Here is an 18099-nt window from a genome sequence, read left to right as displayed (position 1 = left end):
CTCAGCAGCTTGTCTGACGAGATTAACACCTTAAAAGAAACCACTAAAACCCAACAAGCATTCATAGAAAGCATTGAACCACGACTTGCATCCATAAGGGAAAAAATCCAAACACCAATTAATTCTAATCCACCCAACCAAATACAGTAATACCTCATGATACGAACTTAATTGGTGAAAGGAGGAGGTTCGTAAGGTGAAAAGTTCGTAACATGAAACAAAATTTCCCATAGGAATCAATGGAAAAGCGATTAATCCGTGCAAGCCCAAAATTCACCCCTTTTGCCTCATTTCCGCCGGCATTCGGATTTTGTTCGGGTGTGGGTGGAGGGGGGGAGACGGGGGGAGACAGCGCAGGCTGCCCGGAGGGAGCCTCGTGGGTGGATTAACGGAAAAGTCAACAGTTACTGTCCGGCTTGCAATGACTGGAAGGGAAGGGAGGGAAACGCATGAGCGGTTTGTACGTGCGTCTTCTCTGATTTCCTCCCTCCCTCCTTCCCCCTCTCCCTCCTGGCCTCCCTCCTCCTCCTCCTCCTGTATTCCGCCTCCCTCCCAGCCTCCGAGCCACATTCTCCACGCCGCCGGCCGGCTGTCATCTTCTAAAGAAGCAAGAAGAGGAGGAGGAGCTGGGCGCCTTCCTCCGCCACCACCGGCGCCCAGCTCCTCCTCCTCTTCTTGCTTCTTTAGAAGATGACAGCCGGCCGCGCGGAGACTGGGGATGGTGTGCGTGTGTGAAAAGGGTCAGCGGGAGAACTGGGGGGAGCCGTGGCCACTGCCCCGTGGAAGGGACCCGGCTGGGAAGCTCCCGAAGGTGTGGGCTGGGGTCTTTCCGGGAGAGCAAGCAGCCCAAAGCCGAAAGAAACGCGTGGAGGCTTGTAAACAAAAGGCAGAACTTTCGGCTTCTGGGTGGATGGGAGGAGCTACAGCCCAGCGGCGTTTTACATTGATTACTCCGGCCGCTTAGCTCCTCCCATCCACCCAAAAGCTGAAAGTTCTGCTTTTATTTACCAGCGTTTCTTTCAGCTTTGGGAGAAACTAAGCAGCAGGGAGATTTTGCCAGCCCAGCCACTTAGCTCCTCCCATCCACCCAAAAGCTGCAAGTTCTGCTCTTATTTACCAGCGTTTCTTTCAGCTTTGGGAGAAACTAAGCAGCAGGGAGATTTTGCCAGCCCAGCCACTTAGCTCCTCCCATCCACCCAGAAGCTGAAAGTTCTGCTCTTATTTACCAGCGTTTCTTTCAGCTTTGGGAGAAACTAAGCAACAGGGAGATTTTGCCAGCCCAGCCACTTAGCTCCTCCCATCCACCCAGAAGCTGCAAGTTCTGCTTTTATTTACCAGCGTTTCTTTCAGCTTTGGGAGAAATTAAGCAGCACGGAGATTTTGCCAGCCCAGCCACTTAACTCCTCCCATCCACCCAGAAGCTGAAAGTTCTGCTTTTATTTACCAGCGTTTCTTTCAGCTTTGGGAGAAACTAAGCAGCAGGGAGATTTTGCCAGCCCAGCCACTTAGCTCCTCCCATCCACCCAGAAGCTGCAAGTTCTGCTTTTATTTACCAGCGTTTCTTTCAGCTTTGGGAGAAATTAAGCAGCACGGAGATTTTGCTAGCCCAGCCACTTAACTCCTCCCATCCACCCAGAAGCTGAAAGTTCTGCTTTTATTTACCAGCGTTTCTTTCAGCTTTGGGAGAAATTAAGCAGCACGGAGATTTTGCCAGCCCAGCCACTTAACTCCTCCCATCCACCCAGAAGCTGAAAGTTCTGCTTTTATTTACCAGCGTTTCTTTCAGCTTTGGGAGAAATTAAGCAGCACGGAGATTTTGCTAGCCCAGCCACTTAACTCCTCCCATCCACCCAGAAGCTGAAAGTTCTGCCTTAGGTGCCTCTTCCACACACCCTCGCCGCCCCCAGCCTCTGCGCCGCCGCCCGACTTTCAACTTGTAAAGAAATGAGAAGACAAGGAGGAGCTGGGTGCCGATGGCGGCGGAGGAAGGCGAATGCTGCCCGAAGGCTGGGAGGGAGGCGGAATACAGGAGGAGGAATAGGAGGGAGGCAGGGAGGAAATTCCGGAAATGACAGTCACAAGGCAGGGAAATCCCTGCTGCAGTAAGAGAGCACAAGGTAGAGCGCATGCGCAGTAGGAGAGCCCACGCCCCCGGCTCGGGTTCGTAAGGTGAAAATGGTTCTTAAGACAAGGCAAACAAATCATGAACCCCGGGTTCGTATCACGAAATGTTCGTAAGACGAGGGGTTCGTATCATGAGGTACCACTGTACCATTTACCACTTCATCACCACCTCTTTACACTCCACCAGGATCACTTCAACATACTACCAAGACCTACTAAATCTACCACTAATATCCCCACCCTAGTCAAAGATGCCATGGAGCACGAACAAAAATGCCAGAATGCATTTTAATCTTGAAGAAAACCATGAATCTGATATAACAAAACTAAGAAACATTATCCGCCACCAGCATTCACATTCACAAACAATTGCCCCAGAAGACATTTTAGATGTTACCAGAAATGGACCAGAGCACAGGTATAATGATGGCTCAATAGCCCCCTGTGTCTGCAGAGTGGTATGCAAAAATGAATAAACAAAACAGCAATTCACCAAGGCCATTAACCTCATTGCCAGAAATAACATTACTTACAACAAACTCAGATCCAGACCAGATCTTTCTCTCCTCCAACATATCCGCTCTTGCGAACTACGGGCGGAACTCAGGAGACATCTTGAACTTGGTGAAACAAACCTATACATAGATTACTGCACTGAAAGCATCAAATCCAGAACCCATAATCCTCCCTACATCTTCCAGACTAACATCTCACAACATCAAACTGAAATCTGCCAGACCACCATCCCACAACAACAAATGGCCATCTCTACCACCTCAAACAAAGAATAGGAAAGTGTGCCCCTTACTTCCTCTAACCACCCGAAAACCAATCCCCAACACAAGACCAATCTCAAATGTAAACTATTAAATGCTAGAAGTGTAGTCAACAAAATGTCTGAATTCCTCCTTCTACTAGACACCTCCAGCTTTGATATAATTTTTATCTGTGACACATGGCAAAATGCTTCCTACCCAGACTCCATTATCATATCAAAAAACTACCATGTTTTCTGCTCAGACCGTGAATCCTACCAAGGAGGCGGAGTAGCTATATTCTACAAAAAAATCACTGAATCTAAAAAACATCAAAGTTGCACAGGATCTATCGCTCCCTGAAACTATTGTCTGTGATTTATCGCTAAATACCACAGTTCGCTTCATACTCTGCTACAGAGCTCCAGACTATGACATCGCACATGCAAACAAATTAACCACACTACTAACGTACCCACTGCCCATACCCCATTATCTTCCTCGGAGACCTCAACCTACCACACATTAACTGGGCCTTAAATAAATGTAGCACAGAACCCATCCATTCTACTATATAAAACACCATCACCTGTCTGGGACTCGACCAACTAATAACTAACAATACTAGACTAGATCAGCGTTTCCCAACCGGTGTGCCGCGGCACACTGGTGTGCCGCGACACACCGTCAGGTGTGCCGCGGCGAGAGGCGGCAGAGGAGAGTGGGCGGATCGGGCGGGCAATGGGGCAGGGGGGAGAAGCCAGGGGCGCGTTTGGCCGGAGGCACCGTGGGGAGGCAAGGGCAGCCGCGGCTCCCTTTACTCCTACTGCCGCACCTCCCTGCCCCTGCCTCCCCACGGTGCCTCCGGCCAAATGCGCCCCTGGCTTCTCCGCCCTGCCCCATTGCCCGCCCACTCTCCTCCGCCGCCGCCTCCTGCCTTGGGGCGAGCAATCCAGGAGTCCGGGACTGTGTGGCTTTGCGCCATGAAGAGAAAACGGCCGACTTTTCCCTGCTGCCGTTTTCTCTTCATGGCGCAAAGCCACACAGTCCCGGACTCCTGGATTGCTCGCCCCAAGGCAGGAGGCGGCGGCGGAGGAGAGTGGGCAGGCAATGGGGCAGGGCGGAGAAGCCAGGGGCGCATTTGGCCGGAGGCACTGTGGGGAGGCAGGGGCAGGGAGGTGCGGCAGTAGGAGTAAAGGGAGCCGCGGCTTCCCCTGCCTCCCCACGGTGGCAATAGCAGCGGCTGAGGCTTTCACTTGAGGCATCGGGAGTGCTAATAGCGGCGGCGGCGGGAATAGGGGGGGGGCTGCAAGTGGAAGCCTCAGCCCTGGAGCCCCCTCGCGCCCATGGCTTCTCGTCAATGCCTCTGCCTGCCCGATCCGCGGGAGTGCTAATAGCGGTGGCGGCGGTGGGAATAGCGGGGGGGGCTCCTGCCCGCCGCTGCTATTAGCACTCCAGCGGATCGGGCAGGCAGAGACATCGACGAGAAGCCATGGACGCGAGGGGGCTCCAGGGCTGAGGCTTCCACTTGTGGCTGTCCCCGCCCGCCCGATCCTTCCTTCTCTCCGGATTTTTTTGGGTGCGGCTTCTTCCACAGCGGTGGCTGCAGCGGCGCTGGCGATCCGGCCGCTAGCCGCTCCAAGCGCTGTGGGAACGCCCACCCCTCTCACAGTCCCGTCCCGGGCTGTCAGTAAAGGGGCTGCTTGCTCGGAACATTCAAACTAAGGGAAACCTTCGCTGGCCTCCACAGAGAAAAAAGGAAGAGAGAGAACGAGAGAGAGCAACAGAGAGAGAGAGAGAGTGAGAAAGAACAAGGGAGAGAAAGCATGAAAGAGAGAGAAAGAAAATAAGAGAGAACAAGAGAGAGAGACTAAGAGAGAGAAAAAGAAAAGAGAGAGAGAAAATAAGAAAATGAGAGAGAGCAACAGAGAGAGAGAAAGAACAAGAAAAAGCACGAGAGAAGAAAAGCAAGAGAGAAAAAGAGAGATAGCAAGAGATACTGAAAGAAAGCAAGAGAGAGAGAGAGAAAAAAAGAAAGCAAGAGAGACAGGAAGAGGAAAGGAGAGAGAGAGAGAAATGAGAACAAAAAGGGGAGGAGAAATGAGAAAATGATTGAGGCAGAGAATGAGAGGAGAGAGAAACAAGAGAGAGAGAGAGGTGATTCTTGAAGCATATGGTAAAAAGCACCCAAATAATAAGAAAAAAAACCCAGCCCTCACCTGTTTTTGAAAAGAATAAAAGAGAATTAAACCCCAGCCCTCACCTGGTTTTGGAAATGGTTGGAGTGTGTATACATACACACACATAAGGGGGGGGGAGAGAGACAGGGATGGAAAAAGAGGAGAAGTGAAAGGGAGAAGGAATGAGGGAAAAAGGGAGGAAGAGAGAGAAATGAGAAACATGAGAGAGAAAAGGGGGGAAGACAGGAGAAGTACCCATAAATGAGACAGTGGTATAAATTTCAGGAGGGATGATTGATGATTGACTGTATTTATAAGGGGATGTTACATGGGATTATATATATGAGGGGGTTATTTATGTATGTATGTGTGTGTGTGTGTATGTATGTATGTATGTATGTATGTATGTATGTATGTATGTATGTATGTATTTATTTATTAGATTTGTGTCATTTTGGTTGGTGGTGTGCCCCAGGATTTTGTAAATGTAAAAAGTGTGCCGCGGCTCAAAAAAGGTTGAAAATCACTGGACTAGATAACTGTCTGGATCTCATCTTCTGCAACAGCAAAAGTGCAATATATGGTTTACAAATAAAAGAACCATTTTCCAACAGCAACCACAGCATGATAAACTTCAATCTTAACCTAAGCCACACCAAGACCCACCCAAATAGTGCAACACCCAAATTCAATTTCAAAAAGCGAACTATGAAGTCATTGAAGACCATCTCTCAACATTAAATTGGCAAACTCTATTCTCTGACTGCAACACTACTGATGACCGCTACAACACATTCTTGCTCGAAATAAAAATAATTATCAGACTTCACGTACCACTAAAATCTACCACAAACAAGAAAAATGACCTTCCCATCTCAATAAGAAAATTACAAACAAGAAAAAATATCTCTGGTAGAAAAACAAAAAGGGACACGTAGCCAACTTCAAAAGCCGATATAAAAGGATATGCAATCAAATAAAAGCAGAATGTCTCTATCACAGCAAACAAGAGGAAAACCTACGCACCAAATCTAATCGAGCTTTCTACAACTTTGTCAACAACAAACTCAAGGATATAGACCTATCCCACCTCTCAAAGGACCCAACAACAAAGAATACCATGATGATTCATCCAAAGCTAACCTCCTCAATTCATTCTTTGTCTCTATCTTTGTTAACAGTAACAGCTCTTTCTCCAATTTCATCAATCGCACCTCAAACTCTCTCAACAACCTAACCCAAATAGACTTTACTGAAGACCATGTTGAAAAAGCATTATGTGACCTTAAACCTTCTCTATCAGTCAGACCAGACAGTCTATGTGCATACTTCCTAAAAAAGCTCTCTTCTGCCATAGCTGAACCACTAAGCATAATTTTCAAAAAATCCTTCAGAACCAGCACACTTCCCAAGCTATGGTCGAAAGCATGTCATGGTCATCCCCATCTTCAAAAAGGAGGCCCCTGTCTTGTCGATAACTACAGATCAATATCACTATGCTGCAAAGTCATGGAATCAATTACAGTGAAACCTCGTGTTACGAACCCCTCATCATACGAACTTTTTGAGATACGAACCCAGGGTTTCAGATTTCTTTGCCTCGTCTTAAAAACCCTTTCCATCTTACGAACCTGAGCCCGGGTCCGTGGGCTCTCTTACTGCGCCTGTGCTCTCTGACTGCTGAAGGGATTCACCTGCCTTATGACTGTCACCATCAGGATTTCCCATTTGATTACAACCCCTGGTGGGATTGGGGGGGGAGAGCTGCGCCTGAACCTGGAGCTCGCTTAGGAGTCGCCTTGCTCGGAGGAGAAGACGCAGCGGCCACTGCCGCTGCAGCCACCGCGAAGCAGCTGCGAGAGCACTTTCTCTGGATTGTTGCTGGCAGAAGTGCCTGGGGTTTTTCCTTTGCTTTCCAGCGGCTAGGCAAGATCCCCCCTCATCCTCCTCCTCCTCCGGGGACAGACGTGCGCTCCCCTTTGTCTCCACGGCCAAAAAAGTGGCGGCCAGTTGAAGTAGCAGCTGCTTCTCCACCCTCCCTTTGATCCTCGGCAGCCCTGTCCATGAGAAACTGCTCCGAGTCCTACTCCCCCCTCTTGCCCATCAGAAAGAGAAGGAGAAAGAGAGGAAAGGAAAGAGAGAGGGGGGAGTGTGTGTGTGTGTGTGTGTGAGAGAGAGAGAGAGAGAGAGAGAGAGAGGCTGACTGCCTCTCCTTTGCAATGACACCAGAAGCTGCCTGTTGGCTGTGCTGGGCTTGCCCCCTGGATGTGCCCGGCGGCTTTGCCTGAGGACGAGAGAGCAGCTGAGGGACTGGCGAACATGGATTTCTTTCTTTATTTCTCCACCCTTCAACCTTCTCCTCAGAGGCTTCCTCTCATATGTGCCGCATGTTTCCCTGGAGGGGCTTGTGTGTGACTGGGGGGGGGGTGTTTCCCTGTCTTTATCAGAGCTGTTGCCCCCCCCTCCGACTGAGCGTGTTTTCATGTGTTGGGCTGGCAATGGGCTGGCCCTCACGAAACACAGGTGGGGGCTTCCTATCTATCTATCTATCTATCTATCTATCCACCCATCACCTACCTACCTACCTACCTACCTATCTATCCATCCATCCATCCATCCATTATCTATATTTCTATCTTTCTATCTTTCTTTCTATCTATCTATCCATTATCTATCTATCCATCCATCCATCTATCCATTATCTATCTATCTATCTATCTATCTATCTATCTATCCATCTATCTTTCCATCTATCCATCACCTACCTATCTATCCACCCACCCACCCATCCACCCACCCATCCATCCATCCATCCAGAGGCTTACCTTAGAACGGAATAGAAACAGTTTGATCCTCGGCAACTGGGCGAGTCTAAGCGGCTTCTACATGGTCCTCCTCACCCCTCTTGCCCATCAGAAAGACAACGAGAAGGAGAAAGAGAGGAAGGAAAAGAGAGGGGTGTGTGTGTGTGTGAGAGAGAGAGAGAGAGAGAGAGAGAGAGAGAGAGAGAGGCTGACTGCCTCTCCTTTGCAATGATACCCGAAGCTGCCTAGCTGCTTCGTCCCTATCCCAGGTGAAAGTCCCGTCCCCCCCAATTTTCTTAACGTATCCAGGACTGGCAACTGTTTCAGTTTTCTTGTTAGGCAAGCCTCTAGATAGATGGATGGATGGATGGATGGATAAATGGATGGGTGGGTGGATGGATGGATAGATAGATAGATAAGTGATAGATGGATGGATGGATGGATGGATAGATAGAAAGAGAAAGATAGATAGATAGATAGATAGATAGATAGATAGATAGATAGATAATGGATAGATGGAAGGATGGATGGATGGATGGATAGATAGGAAGATACATTGATAGATAATGGATGGATGGATGGAGAGATAGATAGATAGATAGATAGATAGATAGATAGATAGATAGATAGATAGATAGAGAGATAATGGATGGATAGATAGATAGATAGATAATGGATAGATGGATAGATAGAGAGAGAGAGATAATGGATAGATGGATGGATGGAGAGATAGAGAGATAGATAGATAGATAATGGATGGATAGATAGATAGATAGATAGATAGATAGATAGATAGATAGATAGATAGATAGATAATGGATAGGTGGATGGATGGATAGATAGATAGATAGATAGATAGATAGATAGAAAGATAGATAGATAGATAGATAATGGATAGATGGATGGATGGATTGATGGATAGATAGATAGATAGATAGATAGATAGATAGATAGATAATGGATAGATGGATGGATTGATAGATAGAGAGAGAGAGAGAGAGATAATGGATGGATGGATGGATGGATGGATAGATAGATAGATAGATAATGGATGGATAGATAGATAGATAGATATAATGGATATATGGATAGATAGATAGATAGATAGATAGATAGATAGATAGATAGAGAGAGAGAGAGAGAGAGAGAGAGAGAGAAAGAAAGCCCCCACCCGGGTTTCATGAGGGCCAGCCCATTGCCGGCCCAGCACACCACAAAAACACGCTCATTCGGAGCGGGGGGAACAGCTCCGGGAAAGACAGGGAAGCCCCCCCACACACACACAAACCCCTCCAGGGAAACAGGAGGCTGCAAAGCTGTGTGAGGCACATATGGGAGGGAGCCTCTGAGGAGAAGGTTGAAGGGTGGAGAAATAAAGAAAGAAACCCGTGTTCGCCAGTCCCTCAGCTGCTCTCTCGTCCTCAGGCAAAGCCGACGGGCGCATCCAGGGGGCGAGCCCAGCACAGCCAACAGTGTCATTGCAAAGGAGAGGCAGTCAGCCTCTCTCTCTCTCACACACACACCCACACCCACACTCCCCCCTCTCTCTTTCCCTTCCTCTCTTTCTCCTTCTCTTTCTCTTTCTCTTTCCGATGGGCAGGAGGGGCGAAGAGGACTCAGAGCGGTTTCTCCTGGACGGGGCTGCTCAGGATTAGAGGGAGGAGAAGCAGCGGCCGGATTAGGACTCCAGATCATTACTTCAATTGGGCGCCACTTCTTTGTCCGAGGAGAAAAAGGGGAGCATGTGGCTGTCCCCACGGGCTCCAGAGGAGGAGAAGGAAGGGGGCATCTTGTCAAGGGAGCCTTGTCTGAAGCTGATTCTCCTTTGCTGTCACCGAAAACCTCTCCCCCCTCCTCCACGCATAATAAGGATCCCTTGCCTTTTATTCTTTCAGTCACCCTTATTCCTCACGTTCCAGGATCCCCTGCCATTTATTCTTTCAGCCACCCGTATTCTTTACGTTCCAGGATCCCCTGCCATTTATTCTTTCAGCCACCTTCATTCCTCACGTTTCCAGGAATCCCCCCCGGTCATTTCTTCCTCAAATCGCCCCCTTTCGCTGCCCCTCCCCACCCTCTGTTCGCCTCGCTTCTAAAATTTTGGATTTTCCTATTGGCTTGCACGCATTATTCGCTTTTCCATTGATTCCTATGGGATACATTGTTTCATCTTACGAACTTTTCACCTTACGAACCTCGTCCTGGAACCAATTAAGTTCATAAGATGAGATATTACTGTATAAACCAATCAATTACTTTCCACCTAGAAACTACCCCGACATTAACTGGAAAAGAAACTCAGCACCAAGTGAAAAGATTTCTCAGCAGCCTCGCTGACAACTTTCTAACCCAAAAAGTGGAAACAGGAACCAGAGGGACTGCAATACTAGACCTAATACTAACAAACAGGGGAGAAATGATAGAAGGAATCGAAACAGAAGGGATGCTGGGTGAGAGTGACCATGTCATCCTAAAATTCAACATTATGCAATCATTAACTGCTGTACCTTACACCACTATAGTCCCAGACTTCAGAAAAGCTGACTTTAACAAGCTCAGAGCGAACCTGGGAAAAAAAACCCTGGAAGGAACTTCCACAGAGGATGCCTGGGAGGCCCTAAAAAACACTATCATAGATGCTCAAAACAATACAATTCCCATGAAAAAGAAAAACAGAAAAACTAAAACGAAACCAGCATTGCTAAACAAAGACCTCGCAGACAACCTAAAAGGAAAAAAAGCCAAATACAAAAAATGGAAAGGACACATAACCAAGGTGGAATATCAGCAAACAGTCAAAACCTGCAAACAAAAAATAAGATCAGGAAAGGCCCAACTCAAACAATATCTTGCAACGAAAGTCAATGACAACAAAATAAGTTTCTTCTAGCACATAAACAACAAGAACATAATCAAGGAAACAGTCACTACACTAAAAAAATGAAGAAAGTAATGAAGTAACGGACAACAGAGATAAAGCACAGCTGCTCAACACCTACTTTGCATCAGTCTTCACACAAAAAGGAACCTGCAACCAAACAACCTGCAACTCAACTGCAACAAACAGCCCCAGAACCGAACTCAACATAGATAAAAACACAATAAGGGACTACTTGTGGGAGCTCAAATCACCAGGACCAGATGGACTTCACTCCAGAGTATTAAAAGAACTGGCAGACATCATAGCGGAACCACTTCTCCTCATCTACCAAAAATCCTGGACCACTGGAGACCTACCAGAAGACTGGAAATGAGCTGACGTCGTCCCCATCCACAAAAAAGGTAAAAAGATTGACCCAGGCAACTACAGACCTATCAGTCTGTCCTCCATACCTGGAAAAATACTGGAGAAAATAATAAAAAAAACAACTTTGCCACTACCTAGAAACAAACAAGTTAATATCCAACAGCCAACACGAGTTTGTCAGAAACAAATCATGCCAAACCAATCTCATATCATTTTTCAACACCATAACCAAATCAGTAGACCAACGTAACGTAGTAGACCTCGTATACTTGGACTTCAGCAAAGCTTTTGATAAAGTTGATCACAATCTCCTAATCCACAAATTAGAAAAAAGCGGGGTTTATTACAACACATGCAGATGGATAAACAGTTGGCTGACCAACTGCACCCAGCAAGTTGTCCTCAACAGCTCCAAATCCACATGGAAGAAGGTAGGCAGTAGGGTACCACAGGGTTCTGTCCCGGGCCCTGTGCTCTTCAACATTTTCATCAATGACCTTGACGAGGGAATAGAAGGTGAATTCGCAGACAACACCAAGCTGGCAGGGGTTGCCAACACCCTAGAGAACAGGCTCAAAATACAGAAAGACCTAAACAGATGAATACTGTGGGCCCGTACTAACAAAATGATGTTCAACGTCGACAAGAGCAAAGTCCTTCACCTAGGCAAAAAAAACCCCTAGACACGCATACACCTAGGAGAAACCCCACTCAGCAGTAGTGACTGTGAAAGGGATCTCGGAGTCTTAGTGGATAATCAACGGAACATGAGCCAGTAATGTGCAGCAGCGGCCAAAAAAGCCAACACAATCCTAAGCTGCATCAACAGGGGAATACACGTCAAGACCAAGGAAGTATTAATACCACTTTACTACGCCCTGGTCAGACCACACACAAAAAAGAGACATTGAAACTCTGGAGAAGGTGCAGAAAAGAGCAGCCAAATGATTAGGGGACTTGAAACCAAGACTTACGAAGAGACTGTAGAAACTGGGTGTGGATAGCCTTGAGAAAAGGAGGGCCAGAGGGGACATGATAACAGTATACAGGTACATGAGGGGTTGCCACAGAGAGGAGGGGGTCACTCTATTCTCCAGAGCACCAGAGGGCTGGATGAGGAACAATGGCTGGAAGCTGACCAAGGAGAGATTCAACCTGGAAATAAGGAAGAACTTCCTGACGGTCAGAGCAATCAACCAGTCGAACAGCCTGCCTGCAGAGGTTGTGAACTCCCCAACTTTGGACACTTTCAAGAGGAGATTGGACTGCCATTTGGCTGGGGTCCTGTAGGATTTCCTGCTAAGGCAGGGGGTTGGACTTGAGGACCTGCATGGTCCCTTTCAACTCTAACAATCAATCAATCAATCAATCAATCAATCAATAAAAATAATAATCTGTTCTCTAACAAACAATTTGGATTCAGAGAAAAATTATCCTGCAACCTGCAGCTCCTCCACTGCAAAAACATATGGACAACTCATCTAGATCAAGGAAAATGTATAGATGCAATTTATATTGACTTCTGCAAAGCCTTTGATTCAGCGGTCCGCGGCAAACTACTTCTAAAACTCAAATCCTAAACTTAATATACAGTACCTCATATAATTATATGAAACACAAAAATAACAAAAATCTAATTTGTACATCAGCACTTTAAACATGCATAGCAGTTAAATATAATCCATGCAAATAAGATCTGAAATCAAGAAAGGCAACCTTTTCCAGCTTGAAAAAGAAAAACTATAATTAAAAAAAAAAGATTTATGGGTAGGTCTAGATCTAGAATATTTCAGCTTGCAAGAAAAAGTAATAAAGACTTGGACAAAAATAATAAGAATTTCACCAGCAGTTCCAATACTTTAACATTTCTAGCCAAATTAATTTTCATTAATAATCCTTGTAAATTGTAAAATAACAGATTTTGATAACAGCTACAGAGAAGTTCAGTAATTTCATGCTTTCACAATTTGAGTTTCTTTACCTTTTAAGTAAAGAGTTCTTGGAGAGGGGTGGCATAGAAATCCAATTAAAAAATAAATAAATAAATAAATAAACAAACAAACAAACACAAGTACACAAATAACTGCAGAAATTTACTGTTCAAATAACAGGGGCAAAGGGGAAAACGTACGACTCACCTGTTGAGAAAACTGTTGTGGATGTAATTGGATTCGTTGTTCTCTAATGTGTTTTACTTCCTGTGGCAATGTTTCAACTTCACGGATGGCCTCTAGAGTAACCTTCTGGGGCAGAACTTGGAAAAGTGATGTCACATACATCAAGATAGATTTTTTGTCAGGATAAGTTGTTGCAACATCTGTACATGCACATTAAACATACAAAATTTTACAGTGTTTATAAGACTACATAGAAAGAGGCTCCCCAATAATTTATTTTTCATTTAAGCTGTTAGTAAACTAAAAACATAATAGGAGGATCATGCCAAGGGCCAGTTAAAAATTTAATTAATGGATGCTACATCCAAAATGAAACCAAAAAAATAAATACAACGCTCATTTAAGCATTTTTGAGTTTTCTTGACTTTTATTTTAATGCCCTTTTTGTTGCTTTTAACTCTGGTTGTTTTTTTACTGTTATTATTCTGTTTCAATTGTGAGATGCCCAGTCATAAATATGAAATGGGTGGCTTGTAAATTTACTAGATAAATAAAAGAGCAACAGTAAAGAAAAGAAGAAAAAACTCTATTCCATCATAATTCCTACATATTTTCTTATTCAAAATTCTTATTCTTTCAGCATTTAAATACAAAAAGACCTTATTCATAATAATAATAATCTTATGGGTAGCCAAACAAGATAGTTTATTTGAAATATTGCACATTGTATATAAATAACTGAAGAGCAGGTTATATATTATAACACAGAATTGCTCAATCTATTACAGAGGTACACAAAATTCCTTGCCTAAATATGGTCTACATCCTGTTTCCTTTCTCCTAAAGATGAATGGTTTTGACCTGACTTTAGATACCACACTTCGCTTCTTTCTATGTTATAGAGCTCCAGATTATGATATCACACACACGAACAAACTAGCCTCACTACTAACATGGGCAAGCTCCCACCCTCATCCTCTTATATTTCTTGGAGACTTAAACCTTCCACATATAAACTATTGTACATACTCCTGGTCAGTTGGAGGATGATGAAGAGCTTGAGGACTCTGATACAGATAGTGTTTATGAATTAGCGGTAGGCCCTGGGTTACAGGTATTAGAACAGGTGGGAGGCCAGCCACAGGATGTGGCTATGAGTCCAGAATCTAGCGAGGAAGAATCAGATGTTCGATGGGTCAATCCTCAATTCAGAAGGGTCCAAAAACGCAAGGAACAGGTGTTAGGAAAAAGATATTAAGGGGAGGAATAGGTTAAATACTGGAGTGATGTATTTGGTACAATAGGGGGTCAGTGGGGAAGAAGGGTGGAGTTTCAATGTTGTAATTTTAAAATGAAACATGTTTCAGTCTAGCTCCAGAGCGAGCAAGTTTATTCTGTGTTATTTTGCAGTCATTCCTGCTGTTTTTGAATCATACTGTAAGTACATAAATCTTGGGAGATGGAGGAGGCTGGAAGGAATGTATGTGGAATGCAATTAAGAGAGATAACAGGAGAAAAGGAATGTGTCAGTCTGTATTGCATATTGAATATGGAAGTGAAGAGAATAAAAATGGAGTTTATTTGTTTATGAAATACTGCATTCAGTAAGAGTTATTTTTAATAACTATACTTCGACCAGAAACCAGAACATAAACTGGATCCTAAATGAATGTTCCACTGAACCCATACATTCAACCCTTTACTATGCCGTTACTAGCCTAGGACTAGATCAACTAGTTACTAACAACACTAGACTTAACAATTGTCTTGTCCTCATCTTCTGCAAAAGTCTACACTCAATTTACGGACTACAAATAAAAGAACCCTTTTCTAACAGTGACCAATGCATGATTGACTTTTACCTAAACATACACCCTCACAAAAACCATTTTAACGAAAGGACAACCAACTATAACTTCAAAACAGCCAATTACGATCTCATCGAACCTACCTCTCACCTCTCGACTGGCACACAATTTTCTCTGATTGCATCACTACTGAAGACCACTACAATATGTTTTTACTTGAAATCCAAAGAGTCATCAAATTATATGTACCACTAATATTCACCAAAACTAAGAAAAACAAATTACCCATAAAAATAAGAAAGCGTAAAAATAAAATAAAGCAGGCCATGTTTCAAACTTTAAAAGCCGCTATAAAAATCTGTGTCACCAAATAAAGACTGAATGTACCAATTATCACATCATCCAAGAAGAAAACCTTCTACGGACAAAGTCTACTCATGCCTTCTACAACTTTGTTAGCAATAAACTCAAAAACTCTAGACCCATCCCACCCCTTAAAGGACCAAACAACATAGACCATAATGATGAATCAGTCAAAGCCAAACTCTTTAACACCTTCTTCAGCTCAGTCTTTGTTAACAACAATGGCTCATGCCCAACATTTCCTAATCGCACCACAAATAATCTCAATGATCTTACACAAATTGATTTTACAGAAGATAATGTTAGAAAGGCATTACACAACCTAAAACCATCTTTATCTATTGGACCAGATGGACTATGTGCATACTTCTTAAAAAAGCTCTCCTCCACCTTGGCTGAACCTCTGAGCATAATTTTTAATAAATCTTTCAGTACTAGCTCCCTATGCACACTATGGTCACTTGTCACAGTCATCCCTATCTTCAAAAAAGGAGATCCAAGCAACGTTGAAAATTGCAGACCTATCTCCTTCTGTTGTGTCACCTGCAAAGTTATGGAATCAATCCTAAACCAATTCATTACACTCCACCTTGAAGCTAATAACCTACTTTCCAATGAAGAATTTGGTTTCAGAAAAAAATTATCCTGTATTCTACAACTCCTACAATGTAAAAACATTTGGACCACTCAACTTGACCAAGGTAATCCAATTGATGCGATCTATATCAACTTTTGCAAAGCCTTTGACTCAGTTGCCCATGACAAACTTCTTCTGAAACTCAAATCCTACAGCATCTCTGGACTACTACACAATTGGTTAACAGCATTCATATCTAACAGACAACAAGTGGTCAAAATAGGAAGTGCCATTTCTCTTCCTGCTCATGTTAACAATGGTGTCCCTCAAGGTAGTTTTAGGACCCACACTATTCATACTATACATAAACGATCTTTGCGATTGCATCACTAGCAATTGCATTCTCTTTGCAGATCATGTCAAACTATTTAATACTACCAACAATGCTGCTACCCTCCAAAAAGATCTTGACCATGTAGCAGAATGGTCTAAAACCTGGCAACTTCAAATCTCCACCACTAAATGCTCTGCCTTACACGTTGGTAAAAAGAATCAAAATACTAATTATAAACTTGGAGGAATTGAACTTATTGATAACCCTCAATCTGTCAAAGATCTTGGAGTACTCATATCCAATGACCTAGAGCCCACTGCAACAACATTGCCAAAAAGGCTTTAAGAGTTGTTAACCTAATCCTTCGCAGCTTCTTCTCTGGTAATTTTGAACTGCTAACAAGAGCTTACAAAACATTTGTCAGACCAATCCTAGAATACAGCTCACCTGTATGGAACCCACATTGCATATCTGATATCAACACAATTGAGATAGTCCAGAAATATTTCACAAGAAGAGTCCTTCATTCCTCTTCTCACAACAAAATACCTTACTCCGCCAGACTTGAAATTCTTGGTTTAGACAACTTACAATTCCGTCGTCTCTGTTCCAACTTAATTATAGTTCATAAAATCATATACCAAAATGTCTTACCTGTTAACGACTACTTCACCTTCAACCACAACAACACATGAGCACGAAATCGATTTAAACTAAATGTCAACTGCTCCAAACTTGACTGCAAAAAATATGACTTCAGCAACAGAGTAATCAACGCCTGGAATGCACTACCTGATTCTGTGGTTTCTTCTCCTAACCCCAAAACCTTTAACCTTAGACTATCTACAATTGACCTCTCCCCCTTTCTAAGAGGTCTGTAAGCGGCGTGCATAAGCGCACCACTGTGCCTACCATCCCTGTCCTATTGTCTTCTTTTGTTACTTTTTTATCATTACTTATCTAATGTTTAATTTGTACAAATTATCACCCTATAATTGTTTGACAAAATAAATAAATTAAAAAATCATATGTCCTAAACAGATATGAATTGGGTAACTGTCCCTTCCGAAGTCCTTCAGAAGCAAAGCATAAATGAACTGATGTCTCTAAAAACTGTCTAACAGTCTACCAATCTTTGTTACTTCCTCTGTCACAGCTGTAGAAGAGGACTTAATATTAGCAATAATTTACAAAATTGATATACCATCCAAGTCTCAATGACCCTGGATGGCTCACAACAACAACAACAAAAATACACATAAAAGATTAAGATAAAAGATGACAATTCAGTGATATAAGGGGGCTTATTCTATCACCAATGACCTGGGTGAAGAGCCAGATGTTTTTGGCTCTTCTGAACAACAGCCATTCAAATCTTGCAGGGTACCTAGTTCTAGTTGGCAGATGATGCTAAAGAGAAAGTGAAAAAGGCCAAAATGAGCCACCAGGTGCCTCTGCCTCTGCCTCCTACAGCGCTCTGCCTCCTGTCCATGGGGTCAGCCTGGATATATCAAAGAACTGGCCCACAGTGCCTCTGCCAGATAAAATGGGGTGCATAGGGGCATGTGTGGGCCCCCGGCGCCTGTTTTCGGCCTCTACTTCTTCCTGCAGACTCTGCTGACCAAAATGGAGCATGCAGGAGTCTCACACAGCCCTTCCACAGCCCATTTTCAGACTCCACAGACTCCTGCAGTACTTCGATAGCCAAAAATGCCCATGGACCCCCTATGCCCTGTTTTGGCTGGCAGAGGCACCGAGGGCCAGTCCTGTACTAAATAATTAAAGTTTTG

General features: G+C 44.1%; 1 protein-coding gene across 1 annotated transcript in view; it reads right to left on the bottom strand.

The window, feature by feature from the left end:
- LOC139167142 (dystrophin-like) overlaps positions 1-18099 on the bottom strand; it is a 1540372-nt gene that overhangs the window by 1423982 nt on the left and 98291 nt on the right. Inside the window, exon 5 of the mRNA XM_070751563.1 lies at positions 13249-13427. Coding sequence (XP_070607664.1) covers positions 13249-13427 — 179 coding nt within the window. The remainder of the gene's footprint in view (positions 1-13248; positions 13428-18099) is intronic.

Source organism: Erythrolamprus reginae, chromosome 4 (genome assembly GCF_031021105.1).
Source record: "Erythrolamprus reginae isolate rEryReg1 chromosome 4, rEryReg1.hap1, whole genome shotgun sequence".
Lineage (NCBI taxonomy): Eukaryota > Metazoa > Chordata > Lepidosauria > Squamata > Dipsadidae > Erythrolamprus > Erythrolamprus reginae.
This window is presented reverse-complemented; position numbering and strand designations above follow the sequence as displayed.